General features: G+C 36.4%; 1 protein-coding gene across 9 annotated transcripts in view; it reads left to right on the top strand.

The window, feature by feature from the left end:
* Positions 1–22,272, top strand: part of SLC10A7 (solute carrier family 10 member 7) — a 253,407-nt gene that overhangs the window by 59,216 nt on the left and 171,919 nt on the right. For 6 of the 9 annotated variants that reach the window (XM_067736737.1, XM_067736732.1, XM_067736738.1 and 3 more), the window contains exon 5: positions 15,259–15,297. The exons of the other annotated variants lie outside the window; for them this stretch is intronic. In XM_067736737.1, the coding sequence (XP_067592838.1) occupies positions 15,259–15,297 (39 nt within the window). The remainder of the gene's footprint in view (positions 1–15,258; positions 15,298–22,272) is intronic. 9 annotated transcript variants of the gene reach the window in all.

The raw sequence follows: 22,272 nt of genomic DNA on the forward strand, positions 1-22,272 counted from the left end.
TGTTGTCCTAACCCAAAGTCACAAAGATTTTCTCTATGTTCTCTTCTAGAAGTTTTATAGATTTAGTTCTTACATTTAGCTCTATAATCCATTCCAGCTTATGTTTTGTGTACAGTGTATAAGGGTCAAAGTTCTGGGTTTTGTTATTGTTGTTTTTTGCATAGAGAAATCAGTTACCACTTACTGAAAAGATTATTCTTTTCCCATTGAATTACTGTAGCACCCATGTCAAAAATCAATTTATCATTTCTATATAGATCTATTTCTGGACTTTCTATTCTGTTCCATTGATCTATATACTTGTCCTTAAGCCAGTACCACACTAGTTTAACTAATATAGCTTTTTTTTTTCATTCAAACAGAAAGTCACAAAAATTATAATCATCCTCATCAGTTCACTCAGTCCCATGTAATTATTTTTTTTATCTTGAGTTAGCACTTTTATGAATTCATCAGTTAATATAGCTTTATATTAAGTGTTGAAATCAAGTTGTGTGAGTCTTCCAACTGTTATTTTTCTTTTTCCAAGAAGAAGATTTCCCAATAGATTTTAGTCATATTGTCGTTTTCTTCTAAAAATCCTGCAGGGATTTTGATTGGAATTACATTAAATATATAGAACAATCTGGGGAAATTTGACATCTTAATAATTGAGGATTCTAATACATATGTCTCTATTTAGGACTTTAAATATTTCTCAAATTATTCATGGTTTTGGTGTCCTATTGTAAATGGTATTTTTATTAATTTCAGTTTAGTCCTTGCCAGTATATAGATGTTCATTGATTTTTACACCTTGTATGCTGCAACATTGCTAAATTCACTTATTATTTCTTGGACTTTGTTTTTTTTTTTTTTATTTGTTTGTTTTTGGTCAAGGTTTTCTAGGATCATATAATTTGTGAAAAAAATGGGTTTATTTCTTCTTTTCCTATCTCTCTGCCTTTTATTTCTTTTTCTTGCATTATTACATGGCAAAGACTTTCAGGCCAATGTTGTATAGAAATGGTAGTAAGAGTAGAGATTCTTATCATGTCCCTGATTTTAGGGGGAAAGCATTCAGTCTTTTCTCATTAAGTATGATGTTAATCTGTTTGATTTTTGATAAAGATGCCCTTTATCAGTTGGAAGAAATTCTTACCAATTCAATTTTCTGAGAGTTTTTATCATGAATATATATGGACTTTTGTCAAATACTTTTTCTCCATCTATTGATCTGATCATATGTTTTTTCTTTTAATCTGTTGATGAGGTGAATCGCCTTGATTGATTTCAAATCTTAAACCAAGTTTGCATTCCTGGAATAACTCCACTTGGTCATGATATATTATCCTTTTTGTATATTATTGAGTTTAATTAGCTAAAATTTTGTAAGTTTTGTGTTTGTCTATGTGCATGAGAATTATTGTTCTGCAGTTCTTTTATGATGTTTTGACTTAGTTTCAGTATCAGGCTAATGTTGGTTTCATAAAATGATTTTTCCCTCTTCTTGTATTTTCTGGGTGAGTTTTTACAGAATTAATATTATTTCTTCTTTAAATATTTGGTAGAATTCACCAGTGAAGCCATTTGGTTTTGGAGATTTCTTTTGTGGGAAAATTTTAAAGCACAGATTCAATGTCTTTAATATATAATGGGCTATTTTTTTTATTTAAAAAAATTTTTTTAAATTTATTTATTTAGGCTATGCCAGGTCTTAGTTGTGGCATGTGGGCTTCTCTTTTTTTTTTTTTTTTTTTGCGGTACGCGGGCCTCTCACTGTTGTGGCCTCTCCGGCTGTGGAGCACAGGCTCCGGACGCGCAGGCTCAGCGGCCATGGCTCACGGGCCCAGCCACTCCGCGGCATGTGGGATCTTCCTGGACTGGGGCACGAACCCGTGTCCCCTGCGCTGGCAGGCGGACTCTGAACCACTGCGCCACCAGGGAAGCCCTGTATCATTTTTTTTAGATTCCACATGTAAGTGATATCAAATATTTGTCTTTGTCTGACTTACTTCACTTAGTATGATACTCTCTAGGTCCACCCATGTTGCAGCAAATGGCACTATTTCATTCTTTTTTATGGCTGAGTAAATAATATATTCCATTGTTTATATATACCACATCTTCTTTATCCATTCATCTGTCGATGGACATTTAGGTTTCTTCCATGTCTTGGCTATTGTACATAGTGCTGCAATGAACATTGGGGTGCATGTATCTTTTCGAATTATGGTTTTCTCTGGGTATATGCCCTGGAGTGGGATTGCAGAATCATGTGATAGCTGTATTTTCAGTTTTTTAAGGAACCTTCATACTGCTCTCCATAGCGGCTGTACCAACTTACATTCCCACCAACAGTGTAGGAGGGTTCCTTTTTCTCCACTCCCACTCCAGTATTTATTTGTAGACTTTTTGATGATGGCCATTCTGCCTGGAGTGAGGTGATACCTCATTGTAGTTTCGATCTGCATTTCTCTAATAATTCATGATATCGAGCATCTTTTCATGTGCCTGTTGGCCATCAACACAACTCTTTTTTAATCCTCTCAGGGCACCTAACACAAAAAGGTGATCTTAAAAGTTAATTCAGAAAAGGAAAAGACTTGTTGGTGAAAAAATGTGATTTAAAATATAGATTTTAAATCTAAAATTCTCAAAGAGATTATGCAGTCTTGATCCTGAAGTCATGAAGAATAGGATAGTAGGTTCCATTTGTTAGTGATTTCAGTGTAGTCCTTCTTGAGGAAAAGTGCCTTGATTAGATGATCTGTAGAAGTCCATTGCAGTTCTGTGAATCTATGGTAAGTTATTTCCCAGAAGATGGTAGGAAAGCTATTTTATTGCAAATGAAAAGCTGATGAGTGAGTTATTGCTGAGGGATTGATCCACTGCCCTTTTAAGAAGCTCTGAGATTCCCAGACCTAAAGGACGGAAAAGAGCAGAAATAACAGAGTTAGGTAGCTCAAGTTTAAAATTTGTAAGAAACATTAGATGGTTTGACATAAGTTGTCACTTATGTTTTGTGGATGCCCTTCTAAGGAAAGTGTTAGGCGAATTCTTGGCCAATTTCTCTGTTGGTGTGCTGAGAGCTTAGTTCATGTGTTTGGCATTAAATAGAGTTTCCATTAATTGATCAGAAAAGTGTTTGTATATCACTAGGAGGTATTGAAAAAGCCCACTTAAAAGGAAATTTTAGTAAATTTCTGTGCTGCCATAGCTTTGATCCCATTGATCTTCTTGTGTTATAGCCATTATGATGTCTCTCTTCTAGCCCGATACTGTGAGCAGATACTCTATTGTATTTGTTTTTGTATTCTCAGTGCTTAGCATTGTAAACTGCTTAATAAATTTTTGTTGAATGAATGAATAATTAAAGGAACATTTATTTTATTCCTTTTTGGCAGGAAATAGGGAACCCAAAAGATTAAGCACAATTAAATTTCAGGAATATTGAGAAAATTGGCATTAAAAAGAGAGATGTAATGTCAAATCGTGTGTAATATTTCAAGTACGTTTTGTTCAGCTTCATCCTAGATATTTACAAGTGTTTAATAAGCTATTAATAAGTAAGTAACATATATTTTCAGTTTAATAGTTGATATTCTGAGTTACAATCACACTTTGTTCCTCTGAGTATTCAGCATTAATATAACAAGTAGGACTGTTTAGGTACTTTCTTCTTGGTATTATCCTCAGTATCATTCAGCTTTTAGTTAGATATCGATTGAGTGCAACATTATTCAGGGTTTGCCTAAAGATTAAAGAGAGAACCTCTAAAATGCTAGTTGTATTTAACATATAACATTTATTATATGCTTTTTTTCTAATAAATACATAATCAGTACAAAAATCCTTGAAAATCTGGGAAAAGCATGAAGGAAAAAAATATCCCTAATCCTATTACCCCAGTATAACCACTGTGAGTGTTTTGGTGTATGCCCTTTTTACACTATAAATCTACAAATATCATATTAAAAATAATATATAAAATAGGCTGTGTGGGTGTTATTGAGAGGGTAGAGGGAACATCTGGAGATGAATTCTATTCTGGCTTTGCCACTAGCCAGTATGACCTTAGGAAAGATCCTTTATCTCTAGAGGTCTGTTTCTTCATTTATAAAGGGATTGTCATAGTATCTAAGGGCCTTTTCTCGCTTGAAAATTCTGATTTCATTGACACTGAACACCTTTGAAGACAGATTTCAGAGGATGAAATCGAAAGTGTTTAAGTCTATATTCATCTTAATTATGAGGCAGATTTAAAAATCTTAAACTGGTATAAATATTTCTTGCTAATATCATTAGGTTTTTGTTATTATGAAGCAGTTATACTTCATAACATATTGTGATTCTTGAATCAAAATCTGAATTCCAGATGAAATTTGAGCTGATAAATATGTGTGTAGGAAAGTGTTAAAATAATTCTCATCAGCCTTTAGGTATGTGACCAGAAATAAGATATACAGTATCGCCACTATTTTCAGTACCTGGTATTTTATCAAAAAAGCATACCAAGGAGAAAAGCAACTATTTGACTTGATTCTTTTTGCACCTCAAGAAAATTGATTTTGTCTCCCCTCCCCTCCACGCATATTGTAAAAATGTAGATTGGTATGCAAGAACTATCGCATATGATGGACCAAAGCTTTAAAAGTGTTCCGAGGTGTCTGGTTTATCTTACAAGGGTCCGTTTTCACATTAAACAATTTTTGTTGAACAGTTAAGATGTCCTTTAACTTTTACCATTTCTTAGTAGGATTTTTGGTATGCATTTTAACTGTTTTTTAAGAGTCCCCATATGCTTCGAAAGGAATCAGAATGTATGTGCCTTTTTTTTAAAGCCTCAGCACAATGTAGGTTATTCCATCAATACCATCAAATGACTGGGAGCTGGAGTTGGAACAATATGTAAAAATACAGCTTGCGGAAGATTTCCTTTATTAGCTGTCATCATCCGCAGAATATATGTTCAAATAAACGTGTGTAATAACTAAATTTGAGATTAATAGGCCCCTTAAGAAACAGCGAAGTCATTCAGAATTGTCAGTGAAACATAGGCTGTAAGACTGTAACATGCATATATTGTCCTGCTTACATGCTCTCTCTGGTGTCATTCCCATTTATCACTGTCGGCGGGCTCGGTTCTCATTAAAACACTCTTGCACAAAAGCAACTTAATTTTCTTAAGAGGAGAGGACACCTGATTCAATTTGGCATCCAGAAGCGGTAACTTGAATATATTTTTTCCTTGCCTGAATTGAGATGAATAGTTACAAACAAGAATAGCGCCCCCCCATTCACCTCAAGATTAGGGATGTTAAATATTTTTTTCCATTGATATCAAGAAATGGACCCATAGAAGTAGGCAAGAAATGTCGCTTACTCTCAAAAAAGCAGCTGGATGGTATTTTCTCATAACTTGCGTATAGATGAACGTCTCTTCATTCCTGTAGTGTTTTCAAAACAAAGAATGAAAGCGGTCATTAAGATGGTGAATTTTAATGGTATATTAAATAATCTTTCTTTAAATTGGAGAATGCCTTGTAGCAGTTCTATAGTCTTCACTTAGATGTATTTGTTGAGAAGCAATATTCAGTAGTGATTTTAAGGCAATATTCTACTTTTTAGCCATTGCTGCTTAAAAAATACAACACAAATAATGGAATCAAATGAATAATGCCCCTTTAATATTGAGCATGGTAAATAAACTCGCATTTAAATTGATGTCTTATATATACTTTTGTGTGGTATGGTTCAATAATATTTAAAGGTAATATAGAAATGTATAACTCAAATTTTACTTGCTATGAGATTTATACAGTGAAAATAGTGGTAATTTAGTACTAAAATGTCCTAGCAACTAAGGTGCTTGTCAGCCAATTATAATTTTTAAAAACAGGCAGAATAAGCTTTTCTTAATTCTTTTTTTTTTTTGGCCTTTCTGTAGCATTTTGCAAAATACCTTACAAGTAAAAAGAAAATGTTTTGTATTTCCTTGTTTAATTGGAGACCAAGGATAGGAATTCAATCTTTGATGCCTTTATGCTTTTTCCAACTACAGCTATGCTTAGAAAGGGGATAAATATTTAGGCTAGTTCTCCTTCTTGTGACTCAGAGGCAGGGGTGATATAAATTCACATAGTTGAGGAACTTTTCCAGGTTAGGATAATGCAGCTTTGATCTCCAACAACCGTCACCAATAGTCAATTTTCTTTCTGTTGGTTTTTCATGATATGTTATGCCATATGCAATGGGAACAAGAGATTATGCTAAATAAAACTTAATAGCCTAGTCAAGTTTATGTCTGGGAAACGCTTTTGATTTATCTAACCTGCCTGATTAGTACTTCATTACTTACTCCTTTGTTTAGGAACATGATTGTATCAGTTAGGCTTCAAGTAACAGAAAATCAGACTAAAAGTAGCTTACACAAGCAGGGACTTATTTTTCTCATATATCAAGATGCCTGGAGGTGCGGCTGGCTGGCATTTGTTCTGTGGCTCAATGATATTATCTCTGCGTTGCTCTTGGCCTTTCTCTGCTGGATGCAAGGTAGCTTTCACTGCTCTAGGCAGGAAGAACGGAAGAAGGGCAGTGCCAGAAACTAACTTCCCTATCCCCCAACCATCAAGCGGAAACCAATTTATATCTCACTGGCCAGCACCTTGTTGCGTGGCCACCCTAGCTTTTCCTATTTCACGTGTACTTTTTGTGTCTTATTTAAAATTTTTTTTCCTTTTCAGGAAGCATACAGTGAGTCTCATATTTTCTTCTAAGAGTTTTAAAGTTGTGCCTTCCAATTCTAGGTCTCTAATTTATGTTGTATTTTCTTTTCTAGCATATTGTGAAAAACTCAGTTTCTCCTCCTTTCCCAACTGTGTTACAGTGGAGCTGCTGTCATATACAGCTTTCTCGCATTGTCTGTACTTTTTTTATTGTAAACTCCTGTTCACTGGGGGTCGTTTAATTGGGAATCTGCTTTGTTCCGGATTATTAGAGTGACTCCAAAGAGAAGTTCTGCGTTTGCTTCTTTCCGGGCCTCAGGGGTTCCACCGGTCTTTGATCCGTTTTGTCTTTTCTTTTCTCCGAATTGATCGTTAGTTTGGGATTCCTGAGTCACATAGGTAGTGTAAATTCTATTCCGTGCCCACCCTTGACGCCAGGCCCTGTGTTACCTCCGTGATTGTCTGAGGAGAGTTTTCTAGTTGCCCTCCCCTGGTGGGCAGCCCCTTCAGCATCCCGCTCTTCTGGCCGCAGGTGCCTCAGCTCAGGTCCTCACCCTTTGTAGCCAAAGGCAGTGCGTCCTAGTGCTTCTTGCGCATGCGTCAGTATCGCCTGGGAGAGTGCAGCCTCAAACCCCCTGTTTGACCACTCTGTCTTTGACTAACTTCCATATGTCTCCTACCAGGGTTTTTGTTTTGTTTTGGCTCAACTATACTTTTTTTTTTTTTTTTTTTTTTGCGATACGCGGGCCTCTCACTGTTGTGGCCTCTCCCGTTGCGCAGCACGGGCTCCGGACACGCAGGCTCAGCGGCCATGGCTCGCGGGCCCAGCTGCTCCGCGGCATGTGAGATCTTCCCAGACCGGGACATGAGCCCGTGTCCCCTGCATCGGCAGGCGGACTCTCAACCACTGCGCCACCAGGGAAGCCCCTCAACTATACATTTGAAATGTTATATTCTTATAATCTATTGAGTGGTGTGAATTTAAGGATTATATACATGAAATGCCGTCTAACATAGTCCTTTTCCCCACCCTTACCCTCTCTTTGGGCAACATCTCTGACAGATCTCAAGGTTTTTCTGGTCACTTTTTGTTACAAAAACAGTCATATTTAGTAATTAAGTTTAACTTTCTGGTATTATATCATTCGGGGCAGTCTAGCTTAAACAAATTCTCTTCTTTGCCAACCTAGGCCTAATCTGTGTTTTTTGTTTTCCGTTTTTTTTTGCGGGGGGGCGGGTGGGCGAGAAGGAAGGATTTATTACTTGCAGCCAGTAAGGAGAACACCAGGGCTCTTTTCCCAAAGCAGTGTCTCCCTGAACTGCAAAATTGGGGAAGCTTTAAACTATGGGTATGTGCATATTCTTAAGGGGGCTTGAGCAGAGAAGAATTCAGCATAGAATTGGGGCAAAGGTCGACAGTCCAAGCTTTAGTTTATTGAAGACAGAAGGGTCAACATCATCATTCCATCCTCCACCTGGGTGGGAGCCTTAGTTCCTGGTGTCAGGACTTTACTGAAGCTCAGGTTCTTTGCTTCCTTGCAGAAAGAATTCAGTGAGAGACAAAGTGATAGGTAGGAAATGGATTTATTTAGAGAGGTCACATACCATAGACAGAGTGAGGTCCTTCTCAAAAGGTGAGCGCAGCCCTGAGAGAAACACACTCCACAGAGTGAGGACCAGCTCAGAAGGCGAGAGGCCCTAATCTGTGTTTGTAAAGCACAGAAAATTGTACTTTTTTCTTAATGAATACATACACATATACAAATATAATCTTTTTTTTTTTTTTTTTAAATAAACAGATAGGTAGAGCCAGTGGGGAAGAAGGTATGGTCTGTTTCACTACGTTTTTACTTTCTCACCCTCCCTACTCTGTAGAGTCAGGGATGAGAGTAGGACCACTGGCTTAGAGGGAGAGGGACAGAATCTGATCTTACTGGTGCTGTTCTAATCTGGCCCGTAGTGCCCTCTGTCATAGCAGGTGTCTACCTTCTATTTCTTTTTCCAGGACAGGTTGGGGAGGGAGTTCTTCAGAGTACACGTGCAGCTTCCAACCCTCAACACAGCCCTTCATCCTCTCATTGCTGGAGTCTCTTCTCCCCGGAAGGCTGCTATGTAGGGTCTCTCACAATGAATCAAGTTTCATGGCAGTCCTCTGAGGCCCCTACCTGGCCCCTGGGATTGACGGAACCTTGCCCCATCACTGAACTGAAGTATACTTTGCCCAATGGCTTACCTCCGTCCTTGCCCTACCCTTGTGGCCTGTCCTAGGCAGCCTCCCCAGCTTTGCTGTTTCTAGTCGGGAAGCAAGTACCTGTCTCTGGTTCATTACACACCCTCCCTTTCCCCCCAGCACAGTTCTAGGGAATAGACCGTGATGGTTCCACGAGCGCTCACAGAGTGCACTCCACTCCTGTGGCAGCCTGGCGAGCACTTTCTCCCTCAGTAAACATCCATCCCCACTTTGGGAGGCATGGCAGACACATCAGCTTTCTTGCCTAGAGGAAGAAGAAAAAGTAAAAAAACCCACTACTACTAGAAATTTCCTTTTATCAATCTCCTCTAGAACATCTAGGCTTTTCTTATATAGGCTGCATGTGAAATGGTCCCTAGCTTAGTTTTCATGTCTTTTTATAAGCTCTGCATTGATATCTCTGGAATATTACTTTAGACTAGTGGGATACTTGCCACACATTCTCCTTAGCTTGGAGCATTATTAGAAATTCCGAGACAACCATAAATGTTCCATTTTAGCATTTTAGTAAGCATTGCTGTATACATTGGCTGGGGAAACAGGTTATGCAACAGCGAACACGGAACACCACACAGGAAGTTTCATCAATTAATTTGTAACAGATCATTCACACTCAGTGTAAACAATGGATCTCATTTTTTTTTTTAGTGGACTGATGAGGGAAAGAAAAAGAGGGGTGTTGGGCCAGCATTATGAAAACTGTAGATATAGTGATATGAGGAGAGGACTTGGGTAGAGCCCAGCAGTGTCATATATTTGGAGTGCAGTCATTTTATAAGGGGACCACATGTTTATGTAACTCCAGAGTATGGAACATGGTCAGTGCACAGCAGTTATGGAAGGTGAAGGTTTTGGGCTTACTGTCAGGTAGGACTTCATAACATTCAAGGGCATTCAGCAGTGGAAGCACTTGATTTCCTGAGTTAGAGAACACTCTGTCACCATGCTTTTCAGTGTTTTGTTTTTGTTTTAATTTACCTTTTTATTTCAAATAATTCCAAGTAAGTTATGAAGAAATTAATTTGTTATTGAACTTGCTCAATTTTCCAAAATAATTTAATAAAGACATGCTGTAATATATAATGAAACATTAGTAAAATACCATATTTCAAGTAAAACTGGGCTGATACTAAAAGCAATATATTATCTAAAAATGTACAATATAAAGGAAGCCAATCTACTCAGTATTAAAAAACCACCTCAATATGAACTTTTTTAGTTAGCATTGATCAAATTATCCCTCAAACATGATTACACCAAGGTATGTACTTTGCACATGGGATTCCTGAGTTAATAATGAAAACATTACTGTGTAGGACATTCAGTTAACATAAGAACTATTCATTCATTTATTCATTCATTCTTTTGTTCAGTAATATTCGTTGAGGGTTTACTACAAGTCAGGTGCTGTTCTAGGCAGTGAAGATACAATCTAGGCAGTGAAGATACAAATTAGACAAAATTCTTCTTGTGATGGAACATTCTAGAGGGGGAATGGATAATTAAGTTGTTTCTGGCAAAAGAGATAATAAATAAAATGCACTATTTAAAAATCAGAATGGATAAACAACAAGGTCCTACTGTATAGCACAGGGAACTATATTCAATATCCTCTGATAAACTATAATGGAAAAGAATGTGAAAAAGAATATATATATATATATGTATAACTGAATCACTTTGCTCTACAGCAGAAATTAACACAACATTGTAAATCAACTATACTTCAATAAAATTAAAAAAATCTTTAAAAAACAAAAATCAATGGTCTCTCTCAGGTGTGGCTTCTAGAAGACAGAGGAGAGGAAACTCATATCCTAAGACAGTCTGGTCATATAACCTGAGGGGTCCTCCCTTCAGAACAAATTGTCTTTGGTGGTTCACGTTTGAGCTCAGTACATGAAGTTTGTACACAGCCATGTTTGCTTTAATATAAAAATGAAAGTGCATTTTTGGATTATTTTCTAAACCAAATATTCACATGCTACAGATACTTGTGGAAGGTGTCCTCTCTTCATCCTGTGGCTTCTCATACCCCCAGCACACTGATGTATGTTCCAGAGGGTTCTCAACCTCCAGCTTGTCAGGCAGCCAGCAAGAGATATCACTAACGTGCAAAGTAGGGATTGAAATCTTAATTTTATTTAAAAATAAAATATGTATTCCATTTTTAACACAAAGGGATTTAAAATGAGAACAGTAAATGGCTCAACATCTTCCTGCCCAGATATAGAAATGCAACACGTTTAAAAAAGAAGACAAAAAAAAAAAAAAAAAAGACAAACAGGACAGACAGAAGAAAATGAAAAATAAAAATGACCCCCACTCAATTCCTTTCAAACAAATTTAATCATAGTTGAGGTTTTTTCTGTGATCCCTTTCAGAAAACAAGTGTTTTTTTTTATACTTGTCTGTGTATATATGTGTGTGTGTGTGTGTGTGTGTACACATTTACACAATAGGAATGTGATATTATGATTATAATAAGAAATATATATTTGGTCTTTGTCTCAATTCCTGGCACAGAGCTCCTAAAATGATTAGATTTCCTAAGTGAAGAGAGCTGGAAAAAGTGTCTTTTGTTATGCTAAGTAGATGACTTTTGGAAAGCTCCGAGCTAACCTGAGGATGGGGCTGGTTGCCAGGGGAACCAATCAGAGATTAGAAGGTTGGACCTCTGGGGAGGGGAGAGGGGCTAGAGATTGAGTTCAGTCACCAGTGGCCAATGTTGAAATCAATCATGCTATGTAATGGAGCCTCTATAGAAACCCAAAGGATGGGTTTGGAGAGCTTCTGGGTTGGTGAGCACTGGAGGTGATGAGAGAGGCATGCGATCAGAGGGCATGGCAGCTCCACAGCCTTGCCCCATACGTTGCCCTCTGCATCTCTTCCATCTGGCTGTTCCTGAGTTATAGCCTTTTATGATAAAGCAGTAATCTAGTGAGTAAGCTGAGTTCTGTGAGCTGCTCTAGCAAACTAATCAAACTGGAGGGGACTGGGTTGTGGAACCTCCGATGTATAGTCAGTTGGTCAGAAGCACAGGTGACAGCCTTGACTTTTGATTGACATCTGAAGTGGGGACAGCCTTGTGGTTCTGAACCCTTAACCTGGGGAATCTGATGCTATTTGAGGGTAGATAATGTCAGAAATGAGTTGAATTGTAGAAAACCCAACTGGTGGTGGGTGAATTTCATGGTGGTGTGGAGAAACACATACTGAAGGAATTACACACACTGTTCTGAAACTTGCTTTTTTTACTTAAAATATGTTAGCCTGCTTTAATATCAGTATATGCATGTCATCTTTTTAATGGCTACAGAGTATTCCTTTGTAATTCTAGATTTTATTTAACTAACTCTATTGCTATATAGTGGTGGCAAATTTTAAAACATTTTTTATATTACATTAAGCGTATGTATATAACTATATAAGAATAGGGAGGTTAAGAGAAGTAAAATACGATGCCGTGAGAGAGATACTTATACTGGGTGAGAGACCAAAGTCTAAATGTCATTTCCACTGCTTGCTTGGCTGTGGTGCCAGGTGGCTGATCCAGTCTTCTTTGTCTGCCAATCCTTGGATTCTGCCAAACACATAGAATAATGTAGTTGGAGAAGTAGACTTTGGACATTTCTGGGAATCCTACTTGCTTTAGAAATCCAATTAGCAAACATGGAGGTGCTCGGGAGCTTCATCAGATTCCTTCCTTAGAAGACTTGAGTCTCTCGCGGGGCAGGGAGGCATGTAGATAGGTCATTCAATAGTGTGACAAGTGCCAGGGCAGAAGTATGCTCAGGATGTTGTGACAGCAGGTATGGGGACACTCAGGCCACCCAGAAGTATGGATGTGTGAGTGTTGAGGAGGTGACTGAAAGCTTCTTGGAAGGACGATGCTTAAGCTGAGTCACTAAGATAAATGGGAGTTCCCTGGCAGGCAGAAGGGCATTCCAGGCCAAGGCGCAAAGAGGTAAGAAACAGCATGATGAGTGTGGGGAATCACAAGTAGTTTAGTGCTGTCAGAATATAAATTTTGAGGTAATAAATGAGATGGACAGTGACCTGTTTATGGACGGCCTTGTAGTTCATGCTGAGGAGCTGGGAATTCCCCCTTAAGTCAAAAGATATGCTTGTCTTTGTATATCAATTAAAAGCTCTCTAAATATTTGTCATCACTTTTTGGAACTCTGGAAAACGTAATGGCTTCCTATGCTGCAACGGCAAAATTGAGCCAACTGTTAGCTTCATTATCTGTTGCTATTGAGCCCAGGATCCTTAGTTCGGTATCCGATTTCACATGGTTCTTCAGGGAACCCAGAACCTTAATCAGCCAAGTCACCAGTGGTTGCCAGAGCCCACTGCATGGTGAGTGATTTCAAATCCATCACCACTGTCAGGAAAATAGCTAAGAAGTTGGCCTGCAGCATCTTTGGATACCTAAGATATCTCATCACTGTCATCACCATCATTTTATAAAATGCAGGAACATAGCCAATCCACATAAAATATATTGCTTGGGTTTGGGTTAAAAGAGAACAGGATGGAATGGGAGTATAGCGATTTGATCTACTGAGTGGTAGTTAATACTTATTTTACTTTGACTTCTGAGTCTTTTTGTTTCTAATGTTCCATGTTTGTTTGTTTGTTTTTTTAAATGCTAGGCAAAACTATTAGTGGTCTAGTATAAGGCTGGTGAAAGGCACTGGAAAGAAACAAATCTGGAAGAGAGGAGCTCAAACGGGAATACCTCATTTCTTTATTAAAAAGAGAGAAACTCGTTCTAAGCACAAAATAGGGTCTAGAAATAAACATTGTTTGTGGCGAAGTACATTTTTATCAAAAGGAAGGCAGTGTTCCCTATTGATCTCCCCACAACTCATTTATTTATACAGTTTTACTTATTTTTCTCTGCACATAAAACTTTTCCCTGAATCATCCATAATCGGATACTAGGAAGATGTGTTAAATATGTTGCTACAGTTTACATTTGTCATCTGTGATGTTTTATTTAGCCGAATGTTTTTTTTTTTTCCTTCACAGCTCCCTGTACAACATGAAATACCATATGCCATTGTCCCTGTCAGGAAGCAAAGGTTTCCCTGGTCTGTGCCTGTGCCTATGTTTATGCCACAGCGGAGCTGTGGTCCAGTGCCATCTTTTATTGATAAGGCCAGCAAAGGAGAAATCTAATGAAATTATCAAAGCTTTGAATTAATTATGAACTTGAATAGGAGAGCTAAGCTCTCTGGAGCCAAGGATCTCATTACCCATGCATTCTCATTGCATTCTCTTCTGGAGCAGAAGGCATTTTCAGCTACAGCTCTTAGCTTGGCTTTGGACTTTATTCAAACTTGCTAAACTGACATCCTCTTCTTACTACGATGTGGCTGCTAATGTCCATGATGATTAATTTAATTCTGCTCTGGATCCACAGGAGATGTCAATAGGTTTTCTCTGCCCCTCCTTCCACTTTTTATTATTTTTCTTTCTCTCTTTTTTTTCCATCCAATTGGATATTATATGAGTTTTTATCTTTTGGAGGTCATGTGAGAAGCTTTCAGAATTCAGGTGTAGCTTCATGGACCGTAGTGATTGAATTAAAGTTAAGAGCTATATTATATCTACTATGTATTCCCGGGATATTTAGGTAAGCTCAAAGTCAAGTATTTCTTCTTTGAATTTTGAACACCAAACAGAAGTTTTTCTTGCCTGTTTCTACGTTAGAATTAATCGTGTAGCAATAACTCCCATGGTCTTAACAGCATTGTTCATATTTCTGATGTGCGTTGTGTGGGAACTACAGATCTCACTTTGTGGGCGTAGCTCATAGGTCTTATGCTTCTTGATGGAGAGTATTTAATGTTTGCTTTACAATTCTGGTATTCCTTTTCCCAGTAATATGAATTTTCTTCCTTTCTTTTCTTTTTCTTTCTTTTTTTTTTTTTTGGTGAACAAATCAACCTCTGATTGTTTTAAGTTTAGTAGCAAAATCAATAACAACAAGGTTTCAATTTGCTGTTGGGGATGATTCTTCAGTACTGTCATATAGGTTCAAAGCATCTTATGGCAAGCCTTTTCTCCTTGCTTTTGAGACCCATTATTTATGAATTCCTAAGCTGTAGCTCATCTATCTTAGTAAACTACAGGCTACTGGCAATTTTTGTAAGCAGTGACTAACTTTGCTTTACAGAGTCAGTGTTTTAAGGTTTTGAATAGTGGGGGATGGGAGAATGATAGTCTTTGCTTTTCCTTTTCCTGTTTACTTTCAGTGAGTTTTTTTCCCCCCATTTATTCTCTCTATAGGCAGCTGCAATATTTAATTCGGCCTTTGGAAGTTTTTTGGTAAGTAAACATGGTTTAATTTATCTTTTATAACTTTTGTTGTGATGATTGTATGAAATATTTAGTGAAAATTGGACTTTTTTTTACTATTTGGTTAAATATAAAAGTTCTTGAATCCTGTCATATGCCATTATAATATAATTTGGAGGCTTGGGTTTAATATTCCATTTAATGGATTCAAGGAATCAATTAAAACACTATGTGTCTCCTTATAGAGGTATGTCAATATATTGATCATTTAATGAGGTCTTTTAGATTATTATTATTTTGTGTCATGGGACTGAGGATTTTGAAAAAGGAAACATGACCCAGCTGGTCAGAAAGGGAATGCTAATTTACTTGTTGACATGTCATTTATTTTGTACATTTCACTTTTAAAGAAGCTACTGTCTTGGATACTTCTGAGAAATCTATGTGAAAAAAAATTTGAAATGAGGAAATAACTAACGAGTAATTTGCAAGAAAATACAATATTTTTTGACATGTGAACTATCAATTGTATATAAAAAGATTAAAAATAGTTCATCTTTCGTAAGTGGAACCAATATAATTATAAGGACAATACTATTTTAGCATTTTTTAATCATTATCTTTTAAACAGATGATATAAACAAAGACTTGGTTTGTGTTATGAAAGAATGAGAAAGAAACTGAGTTTTCTGTCAACTGAATATTTTATTTATACCTTCCCTAAAACTTTGCTAAATTGATGAAAACAAATTAGAATATTGTATTTTTAGATATATAACTCATTAACAGATACGTGGTTACAGTGATTTACAAAAAATTGAGAATGAAATCAGTGAGGTATATAAGCTGGTTCATGAGTCTAGGCAAAATATCAATTACTTCTGTTTAAAATGCTCTTTATGTCACTTATTATTGTATGTATTTAAATGTACTTGAAGCTTTAAAACATATTGTTACATAGTGTTAATTCTGTACAGTCCTATATAGCTTTTAATGTCCCAATGTTACAGAGCTTTTAATGATGTAGCTTCTGCAAAATACATGCTTAGATTCTATCTTATTTTTAAAGAAGCAGTAATATTATTCCCGATGGTGTATTACTATTATTGGGTTTTAGAAGAGAGGTAATAGAGTCCATTTAATGCAAATGATCTCTTGAGCTACTTATTTTAGACTCAGTGATATTTTCTTGTCATTATTTCACATATCCAAGTATTATTTTCTATATGTTGTCACAATTGACAAAATAATATCTGTAAGATACGTTCTTGCTGTAAGCCAGTTTTTTTACATGGTTTGGATTTGTATATATCCACTGTCGAAACGTGGTTACCTAAACTGGATCTCCTACTCTTTAAAATGTCTGGTGTAATTGAGAAAATAACTTTGAGGCAATTGTCTGAGTAACTAAAGCAAAATACAGTCCTTTAGTTGGAGGACAAGCTCACTAAGTACAGTTTGAGCTTTGCACTGACTGACTGTATGAACAATAAATGTATCATGTTATTTGTTCTACCAGGCCCAATTCTTTGATAAGATCCAGTGAAGTAAAACTTGTTCTAGGGATTCTTTCAGATTTTTGTTATGCCCTTTCACTTTTAAAACGTTATGCATTCTCACTCCTTAGTCTTTTGCTCTTTTTCCTCTCTTCACCTTTTTTTCTTACATTAATGAGTCAATCGAAAATATTTATTGATTTCCTGCACACAGAGGTGGTTTTCTAATAGCTGTAGAAGTGCAAAAAAATACAACATGGTCCCACTCTGCTGTGGAGATAACACATAGAAAAAGAAATACAATGTAAAAGCTAACAAATCAAACAAAAGATGTTACTAGGTGATGTATGATTATCAGATATGAACTCTGGGTTGAAAGGTCGGACAGAAACAATTTCGCTGTTGGGCCTTGAAGTGTGATAGGACTTAGCTAGTCAAGAAGAGAGGAGAGGAAAAAGGCATGAACAGTGGCAGAGAGGCAGAAGCGTCTTCCATTTTTCCCCCTTCCCCTTCCTTTCCCTCCTTTTTCTTTCCCAAAGCTGAAAATTACCAGAAGGGGTTGAGAATAAAAATTATGATTGGAGATGTTTTGCTCCAGTGTTGTAAGGGAAAGAACTCTATTCCTTTTTCTTCCCTCTTCACCATAGTTACAACAAACCTTGGATTATGAACTATGTGCAAGTCTGAACTAAATCAGTTAGAATTAGGCTCAGCTTATTTACCAGGAAAAAAAAAATAGTGGCTTGGACAAAGGTAAATGTTTATTTCTCTATTATGTAAAATCTGGAAGGAGGCTGTCATGGGAGCTTCATGGTCTCATTGTGTACAGAGACAACCATCTTTCTCCTGCACCATCCACAGCACACAGCTGCCTTCATCAATGTTACCTTATGGTCCAAGTGGATAGCAAGGTCTTTACCTTGGGAAAGCACAAAAGAGCTCCCCTAAAAGCTAAGTCTGCTTTCTTTAAACAGCATTCCTGGAACTCCAACACCATACTTGCAGTAATATCTTATTGCAGAACTTAGTCATATCATCCTACCCAGCCACTGGAGAGGCTGGGACACGTGGCAAATTGGTAAGAGCTACAAACTGAATTTCTGTAACTAAGGAAGAAGAGAATGTATAAGAGGCAGCTAGTGCTTTGTGCAAAAGAGCAGTGTATAGCATTTGTCAAGGGTTTGAAGAAAGAGGTTAAGCTTAGTTGAATGATATGAGAAGGCTTCAGGGAGAAGTTGGTGCTTGAGTTGGGCTTGGGTAAAAGGACTTATTTTAGAGGAGGAAAATTCCAAACTATAACCTTCATGTTTTATTTTGTTATTCCTAAAGGGTGGTACTTGTTAAGAGTTTTTTTTTTTTAAATTTTCTTTATAAATGAAAAATATTCACCTATCCTTAAAATTTAGGATTATTGGTAGTAGGATGGTTTCTAGAGTCAGACTGGGTTTAAATCCTTACTTGACTGAATACTATTCTAACCACAAAACCTTCCATATATATAAAATGGGGTAATGATAGTACCTAAACTATACAGTTGAGGTAAGGATTAAATGGGATAATCTATAAAAAATGCTTGAATGATGTAGTAGAAATAACTGGTCTAGGTTTTGTCCAAGTTCTACCATGAATTTTCTGTGCATGACCATGGACATTCATAAAATGAAGAAATTGGTTATCTGTGACTAAGCCCTATAATTCTAAGATACACTGATTCAATGCTTATTCTCTGGTTATGAGTGACCATTTCTTTTGTATTTAAAGCATAGAGTGTGAAAAGGCTATTTATTTTGGATTACATTAAAACTTTGAATGAAGGCCTTTTACTGAAGAATTTTTGAAGAATGAACTATTTGGACATTCTTGTTGGTTTTCAGACATGTGGGTGTACCAAGTAAACTACTGTACATATTTATTAGCTAGTTTAATAATGTCCCAGGTCTAATTAAAACAGTGTTTTTAAGAACTAATTGTCACAGAAAACTTTTTTTAATGTAGCTAGGCTGATAATAACTAATGATAGATGAATTCAATTTACATAAATTTCAGGCCAAGAAAATATTTTAAAATTATGCCACAGAGGATTGCTTTAAGTTAAGAAGTTAATGTTATTATCTCCTCCTCTCATTTAAATTGTTTGGTTTATAATAATTGTGGAGCATAATAAGTGTTTTGAGATTTCCCTCGATGAAATTTTAATAAAATTTGATAGTCAACCACCCTGAATAACGAAAATGTTATCAAAATTTATATGTATATCTATTTTTTCTATGTAAAACCATGTATTTCAAGTTCAACCATTTCATATGTTGCTTCCTCATCAAATGAAAGATTTTTTAAAAATAGATTTAGATATTGGCAACTTTTTGAAAAATTCCAATTGAAAAATCATTTCTTTAACTTAAAAAGATTCAACTATGTTGAAAAAAAATTGATCACATGATTTGTTAGACCCTGAGCATTTTTGGTTTGGAGGCTAAATTTCAGTGTTTCCATGTTCTCAAGAATTATACGTTAAAGTTTAAAAGGAAAAAGTAGAATTTTTTCTTTTTAGATTCCTTAGCCTATTTTATTATTTTTGGTAGCTCCTAATCTTAAAGGGAAACCCTAGTGAGTGACAAAGTCGATCTGTCAAATTGAGTTTCGAATAACTATGTTATACAGCATTATAGTAATTCATGGCAACATAAATGTAAGGAGTTCTGAAACAGTAGCAAAGAATTCTAAGCAAAGTTAAATCATTTTTGTGAATTGATAACACCTAGTCTAAAAAAGATCTTTAAGAGTCACTGTTTACTTTCTAAATCTCATCATTTAAAGTATCAAGAAATGGGTTTATTCTACATAATTCTCCTTTAAAATAGTCATTTCTAGAACCAGCAGAAGCTATTCTAAGATGAATAATTTTATTTCTTTTTATGCCAGACCAAGGGTTAAAAGAAACTCCTTACCTTGAGCTGAAGAACTAGCCAGCACATATTTTTCTTCCCTTACCTGTTCTGTCTTCCTTCTTTGCTTTGGCTGATCCTCCATTACTACCCATCTTTGTAGAAAGATTTAATAGTTAACTGATGCTGAAAGAAAACAGTTGCTGAAATAAAAGAAGTCTCAAACACAAATGCCATGTTTTAATAACTTGGGATATATGTTTATCACTTTATTCTTCCTTTCTTGTAAATACAAAAATGTGCTCAGCCATACTCAGAATGGTTAGAGAGGAAGCACATGAACTTTGTAACTTGTTTGATTGCTGTGCAACACTGCTTTTTAAAAATCAGATCAAGAGGGCTTCCCTGGTGGCGCAGTGGTTGGGAGTCCACCTGCCGATGCAGGGGACGCGGGTTCGTGCCCCGGTCCGGGAAGATCCCACATGCCGCGGAGCGGCTGGGCCCGTGAGCCATGGCCGCTGAGCCTGCGCGTCCGGAGCCTGTGCTCCGCAACGGGAGAGGCCACAGGAGTGAGAGGCCCGCGTACCGCCAAAAAAAAAAAAAAAAAATCAGATCAAGAATCTCAAATATTAACGAAGAAGGTTAAGGGTGGTACCATACAAGGCTTAATTGTTAATTTGGATTTCCTTTCATCTAAATCTAGGATGTCAGTTTTTAATTCAGTTTGTTTACGGAATACTCATTTTGTGCAATACTGAAAACTATGCCAGTTTTTTTCCTTAATTTGTTTAAAATCTTAACCAACCTGTATTATTCAGTTGAGATCTTTGTTTCCCCTCAAAAGTTCATGACTTGTTTAAAATGCAGGTTTTTATTTTCATTAAGTTTAAACACCAGAACAAACAACTGAATTTTTGAGCAATATTCAGTACTATCTTACAGGATGTCATTTCTTACATTTATCCTTTTATTGCTAAGGACTCAATAAAACCAGGATTCTAAATATCATCCTGGGCTTTAAAGTAACTTATGAACTATGTTTGGACAAGAGGAAGTGAGTTTCTACATTTATAAAGCAGAATCCATCATCATTCTATGCCTTTCATTTGTTCGCCTCTTTGGGCAAATGGACACCATGAAAGCTGGATTGCTGAGAACAGACTACTTCCTCTTTAAAAAATGCCATTGGGTCAATTAGCAGTATGGCACAAAATAGGAAAATAGCATATAAAATTAACACACATATACTCAGAGTCAATTAGATTCAAGGCACTTTTCCAGATACTGAAGCAAATGCACAATACATAAATATGTGAAAAAAATAAGTAACAGTAAAAGAATTAAGAGGACAGGAATTGCCTTGAAGGCAGTGTCTTCCAAATTTCAGGCACCTTTATAACTTTTGCCATGTCAACATATTATTTGTATTATTAAGTTAAATAAAACTCACTTTTAAAATTTAACTTTATTTTAAAGTGAAACTCTACATCAGCACATCAAATAAAAACCAATCTTGTCATGAAGAGAAGGTAACTGAAGTTAAATCAAATAGGAAAAAGCTATCATTAATTTGTACTCTGCTGCCTACACAAGGCTCTGAGTCCATGCCTACCCTCCTTTTGATAAGAAGTGGAATTAGCATCAGTACCTAACCAAGAACTGTCTCTTTCTGCAATCTGAAGGATTGAAAAAGATTTTTTGTAAAGAGAGTAAGTTTTATTACAAATTCTCTGTCTCTGTGTCGTTTGCTTTGACTTCCACTTTGGGCTTCACGTTCTTAGGCTCTGGGAAGCACTGTCCTCTAGGGTCATTTCTCAAATCATTTCAGCAAAGAGGTGAATTAAAACCATTTTGGGAGGTCAAATGAGGAAACCCCCAGAATCAGGGACTCTGGCAACATGAATATATTCGTGTTTCTTTCATTAGAATATTTTCTACCTAACGCTTGTCCAGAAAAGCAGTATGCATGTGTGCCAAACATGTTTGTAGACGTAAAAGTATGCAATATCGCTTTAGTAAGGAAAACCCCGTGATAGTTGCACTTGGATTCATTTCTCAGACAAATTCTTATCTGAAGTACAGTCACCGTAAATAAAAAAATGGTCTTCGTTACTTCATAAAAATGTATAGAATCCTTACCTACTCCATTATAGCAGCATAATGCTCTGTGCCGTCTGACAGGACTTGTGTAGCAAGTAAATGCATTAGTCACAGTGACCATTTTTTCTTGAAAATTTGTGACATAGATTTAATTATAGGAATGACCGGCAACTTACAAATCTAATTTTGGTGGAGGCTGAGGCAACTTTTTTTTTATTTTAATAATGATGGATTTTTTTAAAAGCAATGATTTCATTACCATTTAAAGAAATCTACTGGTGTAGAACTAGTCAATTGACTGAAATTATTTTATTACCCTTTAACATATGCCACGTACTTTCATTTTTATTTTTATTAATTTTTAAAATGTCATCATTCCCAAACTGGAAAAGTACTTGCTCCTATACCGATTTAGGTAAAAATAAATAAATATAAATTTGGGGGGCGGGGCACAGGATATTTGTAAAGGGCCTCCTAAGAAACACAATCCTAGTAGTTGGTTAAAAGCAAGACTATTTCCTTAA

This window comes from Pseudorca crassidens, chromosome 4 (genome assembly GCF_039906515.1).
Source record: "Pseudorca crassidens isolate mPseCra1 chromosome 4, mPseCra1.hap1, whole genome shotgun sequence".
Classification (NCBI taxonomy): domain Eukaryota; kingdom Metazoa; phylum Chordata; class Mammalia; order Artiodactyla; family Delphinidae; genus Pseudorca; species Pseudorca crassidens.